The sequence below is a fragment of the Lucilia cuprina genome, chromosome 3 (assembly GCF_022045245.1).
Source record: "Lucilia cuprina isolate Lc7/37 chromosome 3, ASM2204524v1, whole genome shotgun sequence".
Lineage (NCBI taxonomy): Eukaryota > Metazoa > Arthropoda > Insecta > Diptera > Calliphoridae > Lucilia > Lucilia cuprina.
The window spans coordinates 12,936,712-12,951,324 of record NC_060951.1 but is presented as its reverse complement, the minus strand read 5'-3'; the positions used below and the strand labels follow the sequence as shown (position 1 = coordinate 12,951,324).

Below are 14,613 nucleotides of genomic sequence, written 5' to 3'. Positions count from 1 at the left end.
AGAGCACGTAGAGGATAGCTAAACTCGATTATTGCTATGCTTCCATCGAAAGTAAACAGAAACACAGAACTTCTAAACATTAGACAATATTCTTTTTATAAAACGCTAAAGATTTTGCACCAACATTTTTCATAGTTATGTAGTTACTTTGAACGGAGAATATATATACATACCTAGGCTTCTATTGGGTCTATTGTGCGCACCTTTACCAGTGCCTCAGGTGAGAATCGAACACAAAACCTCTGGTCTACCAGACAACACTAAATTTAGTAAAACTCCTAATTATGATTAACATATATAAAATTTTAACGATTTTATATAAAGAAAATCTGGATAAACTCCAAGATTGACACTCATTTATGAATCTTAAAACAGATTTTCAATTTTCACTGTAAAATGAGGGTCAAGTGTATGTTTAGATATGTATTGTATTTAGTGCATTAAACAATTGTTTGTAAGTCATATTAAAAGAAACTACATTCGAATTACAAATATGTATGTATGTAGTATCTATTAATGTATAAAAAAATATCTATGTTGTCTGCACAAAATATCCAATCGCCAGACATTCAAACAACGAACGGAACCAACAAAACTAAATCAACAACAACAATAGAAAACGAACAAACTATGGCAGCTATTAGCTGATATTAAGTTTTGTAAATGATTATGTTGATGATAATTTGTTAAAAACATGCAATTTAGGCGCAATACCAATAATTTCATTCTTTTTTAATAACGACTATTTTCGTAAAATTTTATTTTATTATTTTCTATAGGCAAGCAAATAAATTCATAAAAACAGAACAGCACAAAAAACAGAAAGGCAAGTGTGTTGTAAATATTTCAGTATGGATGTTTTTTCTATCACGAGAAACTCACAGTGACTTAAAAAATTAAATGTTTCACATTTGGTTTGTGGATTATTGATTGTCTGGCTAACTGACAGAATATTAACTTAATTAATTTTTGTTATTGACACATACGCACTCATTTGGTATTTAAGTGAAAACTCTAATTAATTAATTCTTTAATATTGATTTGAAATTGTATAAAAGTTTTTGTTTATACATATATACACACACAAAACAAAATAGCGGTATTTTATCGATATCTAGATGTGAATATTATTGTCCATAGGTTTGAACACAATAAATTACAGAAAATATTTGGAAAAAAAAACTTTATTAATTTTTAGAACGACATACTTTACGCTTGTCCACTACTAACTACGATACTATTTTTTGGGTTGGGATTTCTAACTCACAAATGGCAAAAAAAGCGAAAAACAAAAAAGCAAAAACAAATATATAAAATAAAAATAAATGGCAAAAGTCTTAACTAAACTTTAACTAAATGTAAAAGAAATCTACAACCAAAATACAAATATATGACAACAATAACAGCCAGTGATGACATCACTAAGCTAAAACAACTAAAACGTACAACAAAAAGAGCAAAGCGAACGAGCGAAATAGCGGCGAGTGAGCGAGAATATTAACTTAGCTCACGTGTATCGGTGTATGTACTAGCATTAGTCGTGGTATAGCGTGTTAAAAAAAACACAACATTTCTATTTACTAGAACATAAACTATGAGTACATACATACAAATGTTCCTAAGTCAGTTCTATTAAGGTATAAAATCATTGTTGTGTTACACCACTATTATACACCATTTCCAATTGTGATCTTGATCACATAACCGATCTACAGAAAATCACGATTGTTATGGATTTTGGAATAAGAATTATATTTTCATGTTGTTTTATGTTGATGAAATAAAGCAATCACCTTACTAATATACAAAAGGATATACGGCAGAAAAATCTCTCATTTATTTTTCGATTTAGAAGACTTTAAAAAGTATTCCTTAGAAGCTCTAAAAATAGATTAAAGGAAAAATTTAAAATATCATTAAATCGTTAAATATCTTGACGGAATCCTAAAATCAGTCTCTACAAAGGTTAGGTTTTGATAATGGAGTACTCTGTAACATAATAAGGTGCACATCCACTCGGAAACCATAGTTTCCTTAGTGATTCACTTTATAGAGCTGAAGATCAATAGATAGAAAAAAATTACTAGAATAAACCAAACAAAAAAAAGGAAATAAGAAGAGAGAAGAGATGAATGGAAATAAACTTATCCTAGTAGAGGATAGCTAAATCTATTAGGGTTAAGCACCGCAGTTTCCTACAGTTCATCGTGGACCCTTTCCCCTGACTTTCTGGGACAGTGGCAAATTATGTGCTCGATCGTACCTAGTTCCTCTGCCTCTTCGCATAACCTGCAATAGTCCGTTAAATTATTGTCCCACATACTGCTAAAACTTCTAATTGGCATCTCTTTCAGAATCCATCGACTGCCTTTATTCAGTCTTATAGGTGGCCATAAGATCTTTGCTATTTTCCAATCAATTGTACTATTCCAGGACTGGTTAATGATGTAAGGAATTCTCTTGAATATTACAGTAGACTGATACTAGTCTATGCTCTTGTATTAGGGACAGTCGTACAAAAAAATGTTGTATGATTATTCTTCATCTAAATATCTACTTCAACAACTTTTAAAAGTTCTCAATAAAAGTTTCTATAAGAAGTGGAACCTTTTAATAAGAGCTTTCAATGATAGTGTTTAAAGATATTTGGATATTTTTGAAAGTTTAATCATTTTTTACACATTTTTCTTTCATTTTTGACTAAATAATATTATAATTTTAAAAACGCATATGATTAAATTGTTGATTGGTTTCTTAAATGTTTAACGGTTTGCTATTTATAGACATAAACAAGGAAAAATTTTTGTGATTCTGATCATGAAGATAACGTTTTTTTTTTTTTTGACTTTATAAGTTCACAATTTTGGTTCTTTGTGATAAGAGCAACAACATTCCCTCAGAGAGTAAATCAAAATTCCAAATGCAAGATATGAGACTGAGAAAATGATCACTTTTTTCAAAAATGAACCCGAGACCTCAAATTACTAAAAAAATCATAACTTTGGACACTTTTTGGTTTTCTTTTCGTGTTATTTGTTAGAGTTGTATGTATAAATTATTTCTCTCTTTAAAAGTTCTAAAGAATTAATGACTTTTCAGAATATTTCTACAAAAAGCTATAGAGGTTTTTTATGATTACCCTGGACCTGAATGGCTTCTAAACCGGGGCAAGGAGCGAATAATATTGATAATATATTTCAATCTTATCACGTCCGAGGTAAAATCATGAATGATTGTCTAAGTCAATAGTTAACATTTTAGTTATTCAATGTTTCTAGCAGCCCTATTGAAAGTTTAGTTAAAATCAGTGATTGCTGAATTTAAGTAAAATAATGTAAAACAGGACACAAAGCTCATCGGATAAAATTACGAAGCCTATAACAGTAAAAATCTTTGAAACACTACTTAAAAGTGAAATCGCTTCGTCCTAAAGAACAATATGTGCAGTCCAGTCTTCCTTTGTGATTATTTTGATTTGGAACGTCCTCGATCATATTTCTGGGCCTCTGTCTAAAAAAACCGTCAACGTGTTGAAGAATTCTTAACTTGATTTATTCGCAAAAGAATTTACTTATCAAAGCTCTGAAGATATAAAACATTTATGTATTTACTAGAATGTTAGTATTATATACAGAAAAAAACATTATGTTTGAAACACACATAATGTGTGTGAAAAACGTAAAGTTAAAAAAGAAATAAAAGCAAACTTAGACAAAAAAGCTCAAATAAATAGAAAACAAATAAGAACAAAACAAACAAAAAAAAATAAAAAAAAAGATAGTAGATAATATAATTTATTGTAATATGAATGATGTCAGCATCTTTGTAGGAAATAAAAACAAAATGTTACATTTAGCATTAAAAAATATATATATTTTGAAGTTGTTTCAAAATATGTACTACAGACAAGAACAATACATTCGTTCATATACCCTGGTTCAATGGCTGCTACTTTGTTTTTTAACCAAATAATATTACAAAAAATTTCTTCTCTTTAAAAATATAAAATTATATTTATAATTGTTATTTACTGAAAGACTAATGGCATATAGTTGTGTGGATGGGCATGTTTTAAACAAAATTTATATTATAGAAGAAGAAAAAATGCCATAATTTTTTTGTTATTATTTCGAAAATTAAAAACATTAAAAAATGACTTGTACCAAACAAAAGAGAGTAATACGCGTAACCGGATAAATTCAAGGTTTTTAAAATTGTATAATTAAATTTAATAGGTTTTTATACACATCATACGGTAAGAACAATTATATTGGGACAATGAATTATTGTGGCTTTTTTTTAAATTATAAACAAGTATTAAAATGATTTTACTGCAGACATTGAATAATATGAATAAAATTTAAAATATTTCAGACATTTTATAATTTTAATAATAGGATAATATAAAATAAACCAAATTTGTTAACGGGTTTGAATCAGTAAAAGGCAGCGGTAACACTATACGTAACTAAACCAACATTAATCTTCTAGTCTAATATGTAACCAAATTACTAAGTTTTTATCCTTTTTAACATTTGATAAATCAATTCTTCGAAATTCCTTCCTTTCGGAGAAATAATGTCATTACATTCACCATTTTGGCAAAAGTGGTAACTCTAGATATTTCCAAGGCGTTTGATAAAGTTAGGCATGATTCAATTGTATCAAAACTAATTGTCGCATATAACTTCTATCGATTTATTTCGAGCTTTCTCAGAGATCGTAATATACCAGTTGTTATAGATGCAGGGGTATCGCAAGGCTCCGTTCTTTCTTCTCCTACCCTATTTCTTATCTTCATAAATGACCTTCTATGTCAAACTTTTAACTCTATCTACTCTTATGTGGATGACAGCAATATCTGTCATTATTATTCATTCAATTGTAGGATAACCCCTCTAAAGATTGGAGCAATGAGGCGCAATATGAAGGAATCGGAAACTTTTGATGTTTTGGGCATGAATAATTAATGCGATGTCCGCTGAACTAAACACATTTTTCAAGAATGAAGCTCTGACGAACGAAACTGTGTGAGATATACTTCACTCCATTTGATCTTCTTACTTACTTCTTACGGCTACTCGGTCGCTAAATTAATTACCTAAGAGAATCAACCCGATTCCTATAATTAAATAGATTAAGAGATCTATTATGATTCCTTTCAGAAAACGTAAAGTATCATGTATATTAGCCTAAGGCCCAAACCTGATTTGTCGTTGAACCTATTGTTTAGCCATATCAGCCTGAGACCATGTATTCTATGAAAAAGGCAGATGATATGCTCAAATGTCTCTATTTCCTCGATATCTTCGCATAAAATACAGTGTTATCTCTTTTACGGACGAAATCTCTAATAGAACAATGTGTCATTATCATACCTGTCAGAGTCATAAGACTACATCTATCTAGTCCAATATGTATCCAGATTGCTTCTATGCATCACGTCTTGTACATAAGGCAAAAGATACTGAGCAATACATTCTACTATCCAGAAATGAGATCAATCTAAAAAAGTGACAAAAGTTTGTTCTAAGCCTATTGCTCTTTCAAAGTTGAAACCTAATCTAGTCAGTTCTTCCGATTTCCAAATTTTAACAAGCATTAACCTTGTTGCGTTCGAATTTGTATGTTAAATACATTGCGTTTCGAAAATATGGATTAACTCTCCTGACTTTCGACACCACACTTCAGATCAATGTGATTTCGTATAAATTCCATGATTGAATAACAGTAATGTAGACATCAGAACTGATGTCCTAAGATGGACAACGTCCCTAGTTGGAAACTCTATCATATATTTAGCGCTGAAGTTTAAAGTTGTAATTCTACATTTTTCAATGAAGTTATCTGTATATCTATATCGTCTGGTAAGAAGTACCAGTTCAGTTTTTGGGGAAATTTTATTTTGCCACTAACAGTGCGTCATCTGTAAAGAGAACTATTTTTCTACCTTTATATTCAAAAATTCATAGAATGTCGTTAACCACTAATAGTCTCAGGAGAGGCAATAAGACTTCTGCAATTAAGCATGTAAACTATCCACTTCACCTGGAAGACTTTAACATTTAGCTCTACTAGCCTTAATCTTTATATTGTAATTGTCTTCCTACGCGGCTATATTAAAGAGCCATGCTTAATACTATATATTTTATATATATTTTAGAGATCTAGCAGTCTCTCATTTGTTCTCCCCGGGACATGTTACATTGGTAAACCCTCCAACTTGGGGTTATTGCAATCCCGGGGAATAAAGAGGTTATTCCAATACCTCTAGTCTGGCCAGGACTAAAAAATTGATTTCAATCTACTGCCTGGCTTAGTCCTTGCATAGATTCAAAGGGATCAAATCAGAGCACCGCATAATCTGGTACTACGGGTGGCCAGTTGTCGCAGGATTATAGCTTGTCTGCTCAGTTGGTTGAGGTTCCTTCGGGATCCACGTAGTGGCTGTGATCTAAACACAAATTCGCGGGTAGAGTAAGTTGCGGTTAAAAAACTGATGTAAGGTAAAGTCTATATTTCGGGATAAGTTCGGTGATGTTGCCGAAACAACGGATACCCCACAGAGGAGCGTTGGAAATGAGTTGGTATTAATTCTTCTACCTATAATGAATATGTCGTATGTTTTTCTCTCATGAATGTGTCGTATAAATGAGATGTGTGCTGGGTTTTATGGTGGATGTAAGGTATCATATACAAATTATACCATTGAGTTTTCCTTCCTTGTCCAGATATGTTCAGAGTATGCTCTTTACATATCAGAATTACCACAGTGTGTCCCTGTGAGTATGAACTTATTTGATGGATTCGTACTTCTGTCCACCGGTTATGTCTTTAGGTGCTGTTGCCGAATCAACAGAGGCCTTCCCATCTGCGTGGTTGTAAACGGAAGTGATGTTTTTGTATATCGGAAGTTAAGCAACGGGCAGCAATGGTCAAAGATTAGATAGCTCAAGTACTTCAGCAAAGTGCTAGTTCATAAACCGGCCCAATCTTTGTACTAAATTTGCCACCTGAGTTCTTCATTGAAGGCTTCAGGGGCGATGGTAGACCGTTCTTCAAGTCTACCCAGTGTATGAAAAAGACCACCGTGGGGTAAGGCATCATGTCAGGTACTCACGTAAAGCACTCGACATTCATTTAGTCTTAATTCAATATCAAAACTCTATTTGCCATTCTTTATTTTTAAAATTTAATTTTAACGCACTAGACATACAATCATCGATTGGTTAAAATAATAACGTCATAATGCAATAATTGATAATAAAAATAGGCTTGTGTCGTAATATTATAAAAAATAGCTATTACATTTGCGGTATTGATAAAGTCCGCGCCTTATATTATTACCTCACATAATAAATCTTAATTTTAATGCATTTAAGCACGAAAAAGAAAAGAAATATTAGCATTGATTTAAATTATATATTAACTAATATTAGACATTAATGAAAATTTTGAAAAAATTAAAATTACCTACTGTATTATACAAAAATGGAAAGTTGAGACAAAAAATTAAACACAAACAAAACCTTATTTATTACGTTCTTTTGGCAAAATGAATATATCGAATTTATTGTGTGTTTGTCTACGTAAATATACAATCAATGTGTTATGTACATATATATAAGTTTAATTAAAAAACACATATTTTTTGTATTTTGCCAAACCGCTTTTAAGCAATCAATTATTAATAAAAAAATGTATTTTAATTAAAAACAAGATTTTTAAATATATGTATGTATAATCTGCAATCTAAAAAAACAAATATTTTAAATAAAAAAGCTGTGTACAATTGTCCGTCTATCATGTTCTTTTTTTTAAGTTTTTAATCCTTTTTTGAGATATTTATTATTACTTTTAAGGAGGGAATTTGTTAGAATTAATTTATATGTACATACATATGAACATATGATATGTGTAAAAAATACACCTCAAATAAAATCCATACAGTGCTTATTGACTATAAAACAGACATAACTCGAATTTAGGGTTTTTGGGAACTGAGCCCCTAATATATGCCTAACTAAGTAATGTTTTAGTAAGGAATTGATAAGTAAAACTTTTAAAATTAAGATGAATAACATATTAAACTATACTAAATAAATCTGGTTTTATTACATATTCGATTATTTGTTTAAAAGTTATAATATTAAAATGCCATAAAGAACAAGTAGGAAAGTATAGTCGGTCATGGCCGACCATATAATACCCTACACCATGAGTATATTTTTAAAATTTTTACTTTTTATAAAATGTTTATTTTTTATAAAAAAAGTTTTATTTTGAATATTACCACAATTCCAAAATATTTAAGCAATTTATTGATAGAAAAAACTAAAATTTCTAAATCAGGCTTTATATAGGTCAAATATGGACCGATCCTCGGTTAATTTGGGAAAAGGATATATTTCTAAATAACAGTTAGTTTTGTTGAGTTTCATTGCGATACAAATGGTTACAAGTTAATTTTAGACGTTTAAGTCATTTTTTGAAGGGGGATTTGTATGGGGGCTAGGGTCAAATATAGGCCGATCCTTACGAAAATCTGCAGTGTCATTTATACTTATATAAAACTTATTTGTGCCAACTTTTAAAGAGATAGCAGAATATTTGACGTAATTATGGCATAAAAAAGTTCAAATCGGGAGGTACGGTTGTATGGGGGCTAGGTGAAATAATGGACCGATTTCAACCAATAGGCTTCGTCCCTGTGCCAAAAAGTATGCTTGGTCCAAATTTCATCAAATTATCTTGAAAATTGCGGCCTGTACCTTGCGCACAAGGTTTACATGGACAGCCAGCCAGCCGGACAGACGGACGGACGGACGGACATGTCTTAATCGACTCAAAAAATGATTCTGAATCGATCGGTATACTTTAAGGTGGGTATTGGACCAATATTTTTGTATGTTACAAACATCAGCACAAACGTATAAAACCCTCCCCACTATAGTGGTGTAGGGTATAAAAACAGCTTAAATTTCTCGAAACGGGCTTTATTTAAATTATGACAGTCTTGTAGTACATGAGCAGTACTATTACAGTGTTTTATTATAACTATAATCTGAAAACAGGATAGAATGAAACATCACTAAACTTTACAAGAATTGGAATTGATTTTCCAAAGTCCGTCAGTAAATTGTATAAACATTTCTTTTTTTCGCCATCTTTAACATTATTATACACTAATTAGCTTGTCTGGTTATAATCAAGAAAATACTTAAAACAAAATTGTTCACATATGTTTAAATTCAAAGTAAATTATAATCATATAAAGTTATTACTTATAATGCATAAATTGAAAATTTGTTAAAATGATACTAAAGTGAAAATATTCAGGAATAATATGATTGTAACCTTTCATAAATGTAGATTTGATTAAATTGTACTACTTACTCTTCTTGAACCTCTATTCCACTATCATCCATATTTGCTTTGTAGTCTGTGTCAGATCCAAATCCAAAATTCGGCTCCACATGTTCAGACAATGGTGTTGGCGTTTCAAAAACCAATGTCTCAACCATGGAGCCTTTGGAGGAACCAAATGATACTCTGCAAAAAATAAAAGTAAACAAAATATTAGATTTTTTTAATATTATAAAATGAAAAGAAATTTTAGAATATATATATACATACATATGTATGTAAGAAAGTATGTGTGTACTTGGATAATTTAAAAAAAAATGTTTTTTCTAAATACATATTTCGTAATGAGATTTTGGTCGCTAAAGCTTTGGTAGAACTAATTTTAAGTGTAACAAATTCAAACAAAATCATGTTATTAGTGTTTATAAGTAAATTTTAAGCTTCAAGTCGTTTTCTAAAGGGGGGTTTTTATGGGGGCCGATCATTACTAAATCAGCAGCTTCGTTTAAACCTCTATAATACTAAGTCTTGTTGATTTTTGTTGACATAATAGAACATTTAACATAATTATGAGCCCAAAAGCCCTATTCGGGGGCTATTCAATCATTTTGAATAGCGTTTGTTCATGGACACACAGATTACATGGCCACACAGATAGACGGACATAGCTAAATCAACTCTGTAAGTGATTCTAAGCCGATTTTAGTGTTACAAACATCAGCACAAACTGTTAATGCACTTTACACTACAGAACGTCTTCCAGAACCGTTACATAGAATGAAATTCGCTGAACCAGTATTACAAGTTCAAAGAAAAATCATGCGTTTTAAAACTACATAATCCTGGGAAATGTTATTCTTTTTTTAATAAATAAACATTATAACAAAGAATCAGAAGTTACAGTAGCAAAGTCTCTACACAAAATTTGTATTTCAATACCAATTTAATTTTACTGTTATTGGTTTTTAAAATGGTTAAATGGTGAAATAAATTGTATAATAATTTAATTCAAGTGCTTAATTGATAATTTAATTTTATTTAATGTCAAACAACATGCAGTTTTTTTTGTTTGCAAGACAGAAATAAAATAAAGAAATACACAGAATAAAATGCAACAAATGAAATGCAACAATTTCAAATATACATTCAGACATTTGTATAAAGATTAATATAAGTAGTTGAATATACATATAAACAACTGGGTGAATGTATGTATCTATGTGTATGCTTGCATAAAGTTATTTGAACTTTTAAACAATTTCTTTCTCCAACAACAACAACAACTACAACAATGCAAAGAATATCCACAGTAATATGTTATTGTGTAAATAGGTAAAAATAAAGACAAAATTAAATGACAACAACAAAAAAGAAAATAAAATAAAACACAAACTAAAAAACACAGTAAAAATAATATGTATATTTGTATAAAGAAGATAATATGTATATATAATGGGTTAAAGACGATCAAACATACACAAACATAGATACAAATTATTTCTTATTTTCTGCATGTAATTTGTAGATATTCATGCGATATGTAAGTTAGTAAAACTGTGTGTTCAGTTTAATGTAATTAAACAGAACAAAAAAAAAAAGAGAAAATAAACTGAAACAGAAGAAAGCAAAGATGAAGACGATGAAACAAATGAAATACATACATATATTATATATATACAAAATGCACTCGAACTTAAATACATATATATTAACAAACATACATTAAATGCAAAGGTACGTAGTAAATTTCTGGACAAGTGCCAACGAGTTTAACGGAGCACAAACAGTGTACCTATTTTTCCCTCCATGAAAAAAATTGTATTTATTTTTCTATACTCTACCAGACACATTTCTGTTCCAATGCCCATTATTGTGATGTTAGTATGGCCAACTTAAATCTGATGTCAGTCAAGAAATACCCTACAGCATATATATTAAAAATTAATTATAAAGTTGCAAGTTTCTTATATTTGTAAAACATTGCGTACAAAACAATATGTTTTGGGAATGAAAATAATAGTTAAAACTATTGTGTTTTTGAATATATAAATATAAAAATATTTGCAAACTACAAGAGCTTAAGAAAAAATCGTGTTGCACATGCATTCATAGGTATCATATCAAACAGGAAGACTAATAACAACTATTAATGTAAACTTTTTTACAAATGTTACAGCAGGATATTTAAGTTTATTAGACATTTCTCTTAATTATTAGTCACTATTTTTTCCTGAACTCTTCAAATAAATAATTATTTTAATAACTCTAAATTGCAAAGCAAACTAAATGAAATTACAAGTTTTCATTTTATTTTTACCAAAGCTGATGAACACTGTTTCTTTTAGAGGAATTACTATGAGAGCAGATTTGACAATTCGTAATAAATTAACATGTAGACGTAAATAAAAAAGACTTATCTACAGTTAGATAATAAAAGTAATCAGAAAAATAAAAGCACAAAAAGGGGAACTTCAAAAAAATCATAAACAGTTTAATATATTTTAATCTATAATACATATCCTATTTTTCCCATGGATACTAAGATCGAACCAAAAATTTTAAATAGATTTAAATGAAGTGCAATTTTGACAAATTTAAAACGCATTACGACCAATTGAGTTCTGACTTTTATTAATTTTTCAGAATGATGATCAAACTGTTGGACATTACATTTTGATAATTTTTAAGATACTAGACAGTAAACATAAATCAAAATAAAATATATATTAACTATACCACTTCTAGTATATTTAAAGTGTATTGAATTTCCCGTATAGGCTTTAAATGAATGTCCGAATTGAGACCAGTTTTAACCGGCTTCAAACAATCTCTTTGTAATATAAATCTTAAGCGATGCGAGAAAAAGCAACACATACAATACTTTACACCCCATTATTATGTAGACTATATAAATTGAACGAGCAATCAAGCGTAAGTACCAACAACTTGTGACGAGGTGCGATTCGTTTCAGTGCACATTATTACTGTGACATTTAATGTAGCAAAGAGAAATGTAAAAAAAATCAAAGACACGACAATGATGCAAAGACCCTTCAAAATTACAATCTTAGCATTTTGTTTTTTTTTTTTTTTTGAAATCATCTTATCTTTTAGAGAAAAAAAAAAACCTATTAAGAAAGAGAAAGTCTTGGCAACAGTAGCAAACAAATATACACCTAAATATTAGTACATATAGTAGTTAAATCAAATCAAATATGTAGAATCGAGGAACGAATACTAAACGCATACAAAGAAAAATATAATGTAAAATATTTATACAAATAGAAAGAGAAATACAAACACATGTGGCCAAACAAATGGTATATGATTAACTGATCTACAATTTTATCTTTTGAAATTGATTTTAAACATGGAATGAGAGAAATTGACTAAAATTATATTAATTTAAAATAAACTTTATATTCAAATGAAAAAAAATATTTATGAACCAATATGGAAGATAAGCAAACTGTTCTTCAGTTTCGGGAGCATTTAGGATAACTTAGTTTATGTATCCTTTGGAGTGACATCATAAACCTCTAATGAAAACGTCATGGCATTAGCTTTTCTAGAAATTAAAACTACACAACTATTTTTCGCTTCACATGTGTATGTACCATATACGAGTAATGTAAATAATTGTGCCGTGGCATTAGAATTTGTACAAACATGAACTCGTAAATGCAAGCATTCATAATTAAGTATGTGAATATGTAAATATTAGATGTGACAAATATTATAAAAAAAATACAAAATACTAAACAAACCTTTTTAAGCCGACTGTTTTATTTGAACCCAATTTGCTTAGTTTTTGTTTTTTAGTTGTAGTTGTTGTCATCGTTAGGCGGGGATTTGAGGAGGTGTTCTGATGTAACGACTGTCTATCACTTATATCGGAATCTAAAGCATTCATTGTCATTTCGTTTGCGGTAACAGCATCATCTGAGAACGTTTCGTCATTATCAATGCTAACATTTACATTGACAACGTCATCGCAGCCATCACGACGATCTAAAACACTACAACTTCTGTCATTGTTGGCATTGTTATTCAAGCTGAACGAGTTGTTGTTATTGCTGTTGCTATTGTTGCTGTTCTGGCGTTTAATACGTGGGGGTGGTGTAGGATTTGCATCGTCGTTTAACAAATGGGTGCGTTCATCACAGGATTCGGCCACATTTGCCAGTAGAGCATCAACCTCTGTTGGTTGTTGGTGCATTGAATACTGCTCCCCTCCACCTGCACTTCCACCACTGATCGAACTGCCACCAGTGTTATAGGATGAATTCAGACGTAAACTTAGATTTCGTGGTGGAGAAGGCACTTGTTGTCTAACACTGCCGTTTTCACTCATTGGACGACCATTTGAAGCCGTTGTTTCCTGAGCAGGTATAACGTATGAAAGCATTAAATCACTATTTGCTTTTTTATTTTGTTTTCTAAGGACGTTTGCTTAACAGTGATGGTTTCCTTCTTTGTCTATTTGTATCTTTTATTTCTTGTTGTCAGCTTTTTGTTTGTTTGTTTATTTATTTATTTACCTTGCTCTTCACTTTGAGGGATTACAACGTGTCGTAGACTTATGTACATATGTACATACATAAATATAATTTTATGCTATTACTAGATGTCAGCGACCGGAAGAAATCTCATTTCCGGATTGACGATACAATTAGTTTTTTTCCTTTTTTGGTTAATCGTTATTTAAAAATTGTTTAATATTCAGTCTCTTCAGCCAAAAGGCGCATCACTACTCAGTCTTTAGATAAAATTTATTTAGATTTTCTGTAAATACTCCAATTAATAATATTTCATTTTTTTCTTTGTTTAATTTTTTTGCATTTTCTTATTTTTTTTGGTTTTTTGTAATTGTGCAATTCATATATCTTTTAGGTATTGGTTTTATTGCATTCCTCCACTATTTCGCATACACTCAACTTTGTTATAATGCGCCTTTTGTTTTTCTTTTAATTTTCCTTCTGATTGGATTGTGTATAATAAAATGCCCTTTTTAGTTCAGGCGCAAATGAATTTTATAAATAATAATTTATTTCTTTAATATGTGTATTTCGTTTCAGTCTGTTAGGAATTACTTGCAAATTGTTCTTGTTTATTATATTTAACATTTCACAAAAACATGCAAATTTGTTTACAACGTCAAACACCAAACTTATAAATTTATATTCTCATCACCACACAACAAAAAAATTCGTTTTGATTCTTCAATAATTAGAAATTTATTCAATA

At 30.0% G+C, this 14,613-nt stretch overlaps 1 protein-coding gene across 1 annotated transcript in view; it reads right to left on the bottom strand.

The window, feature by feature from the left end:
* LOC111681049 (J domain-containing protein DDB_G0295729) overlaps window positions 1-14,613 on the bottom strand; it is a 34,462-nt gene extending 19,849 nt beyond the window's left edge. The window contains exons 1-2 of the mRNA XM_023442765.2: window positions 13,134-14,613; window positions 9,397-9,552 (exon numbers count right to left, since the gene is read on the bottom strand). Coding sequence (XP_023298533.2) covers window positions 9,397-9,552; window positions 13,134-13,774 — 797 coding nt within the window. The 5' untranslated portion in view covers window positions 13,775-14,613. The remainder of the gene's footprint in view (window positions 1-9,396; window positions 9,553-13,133) is intronic.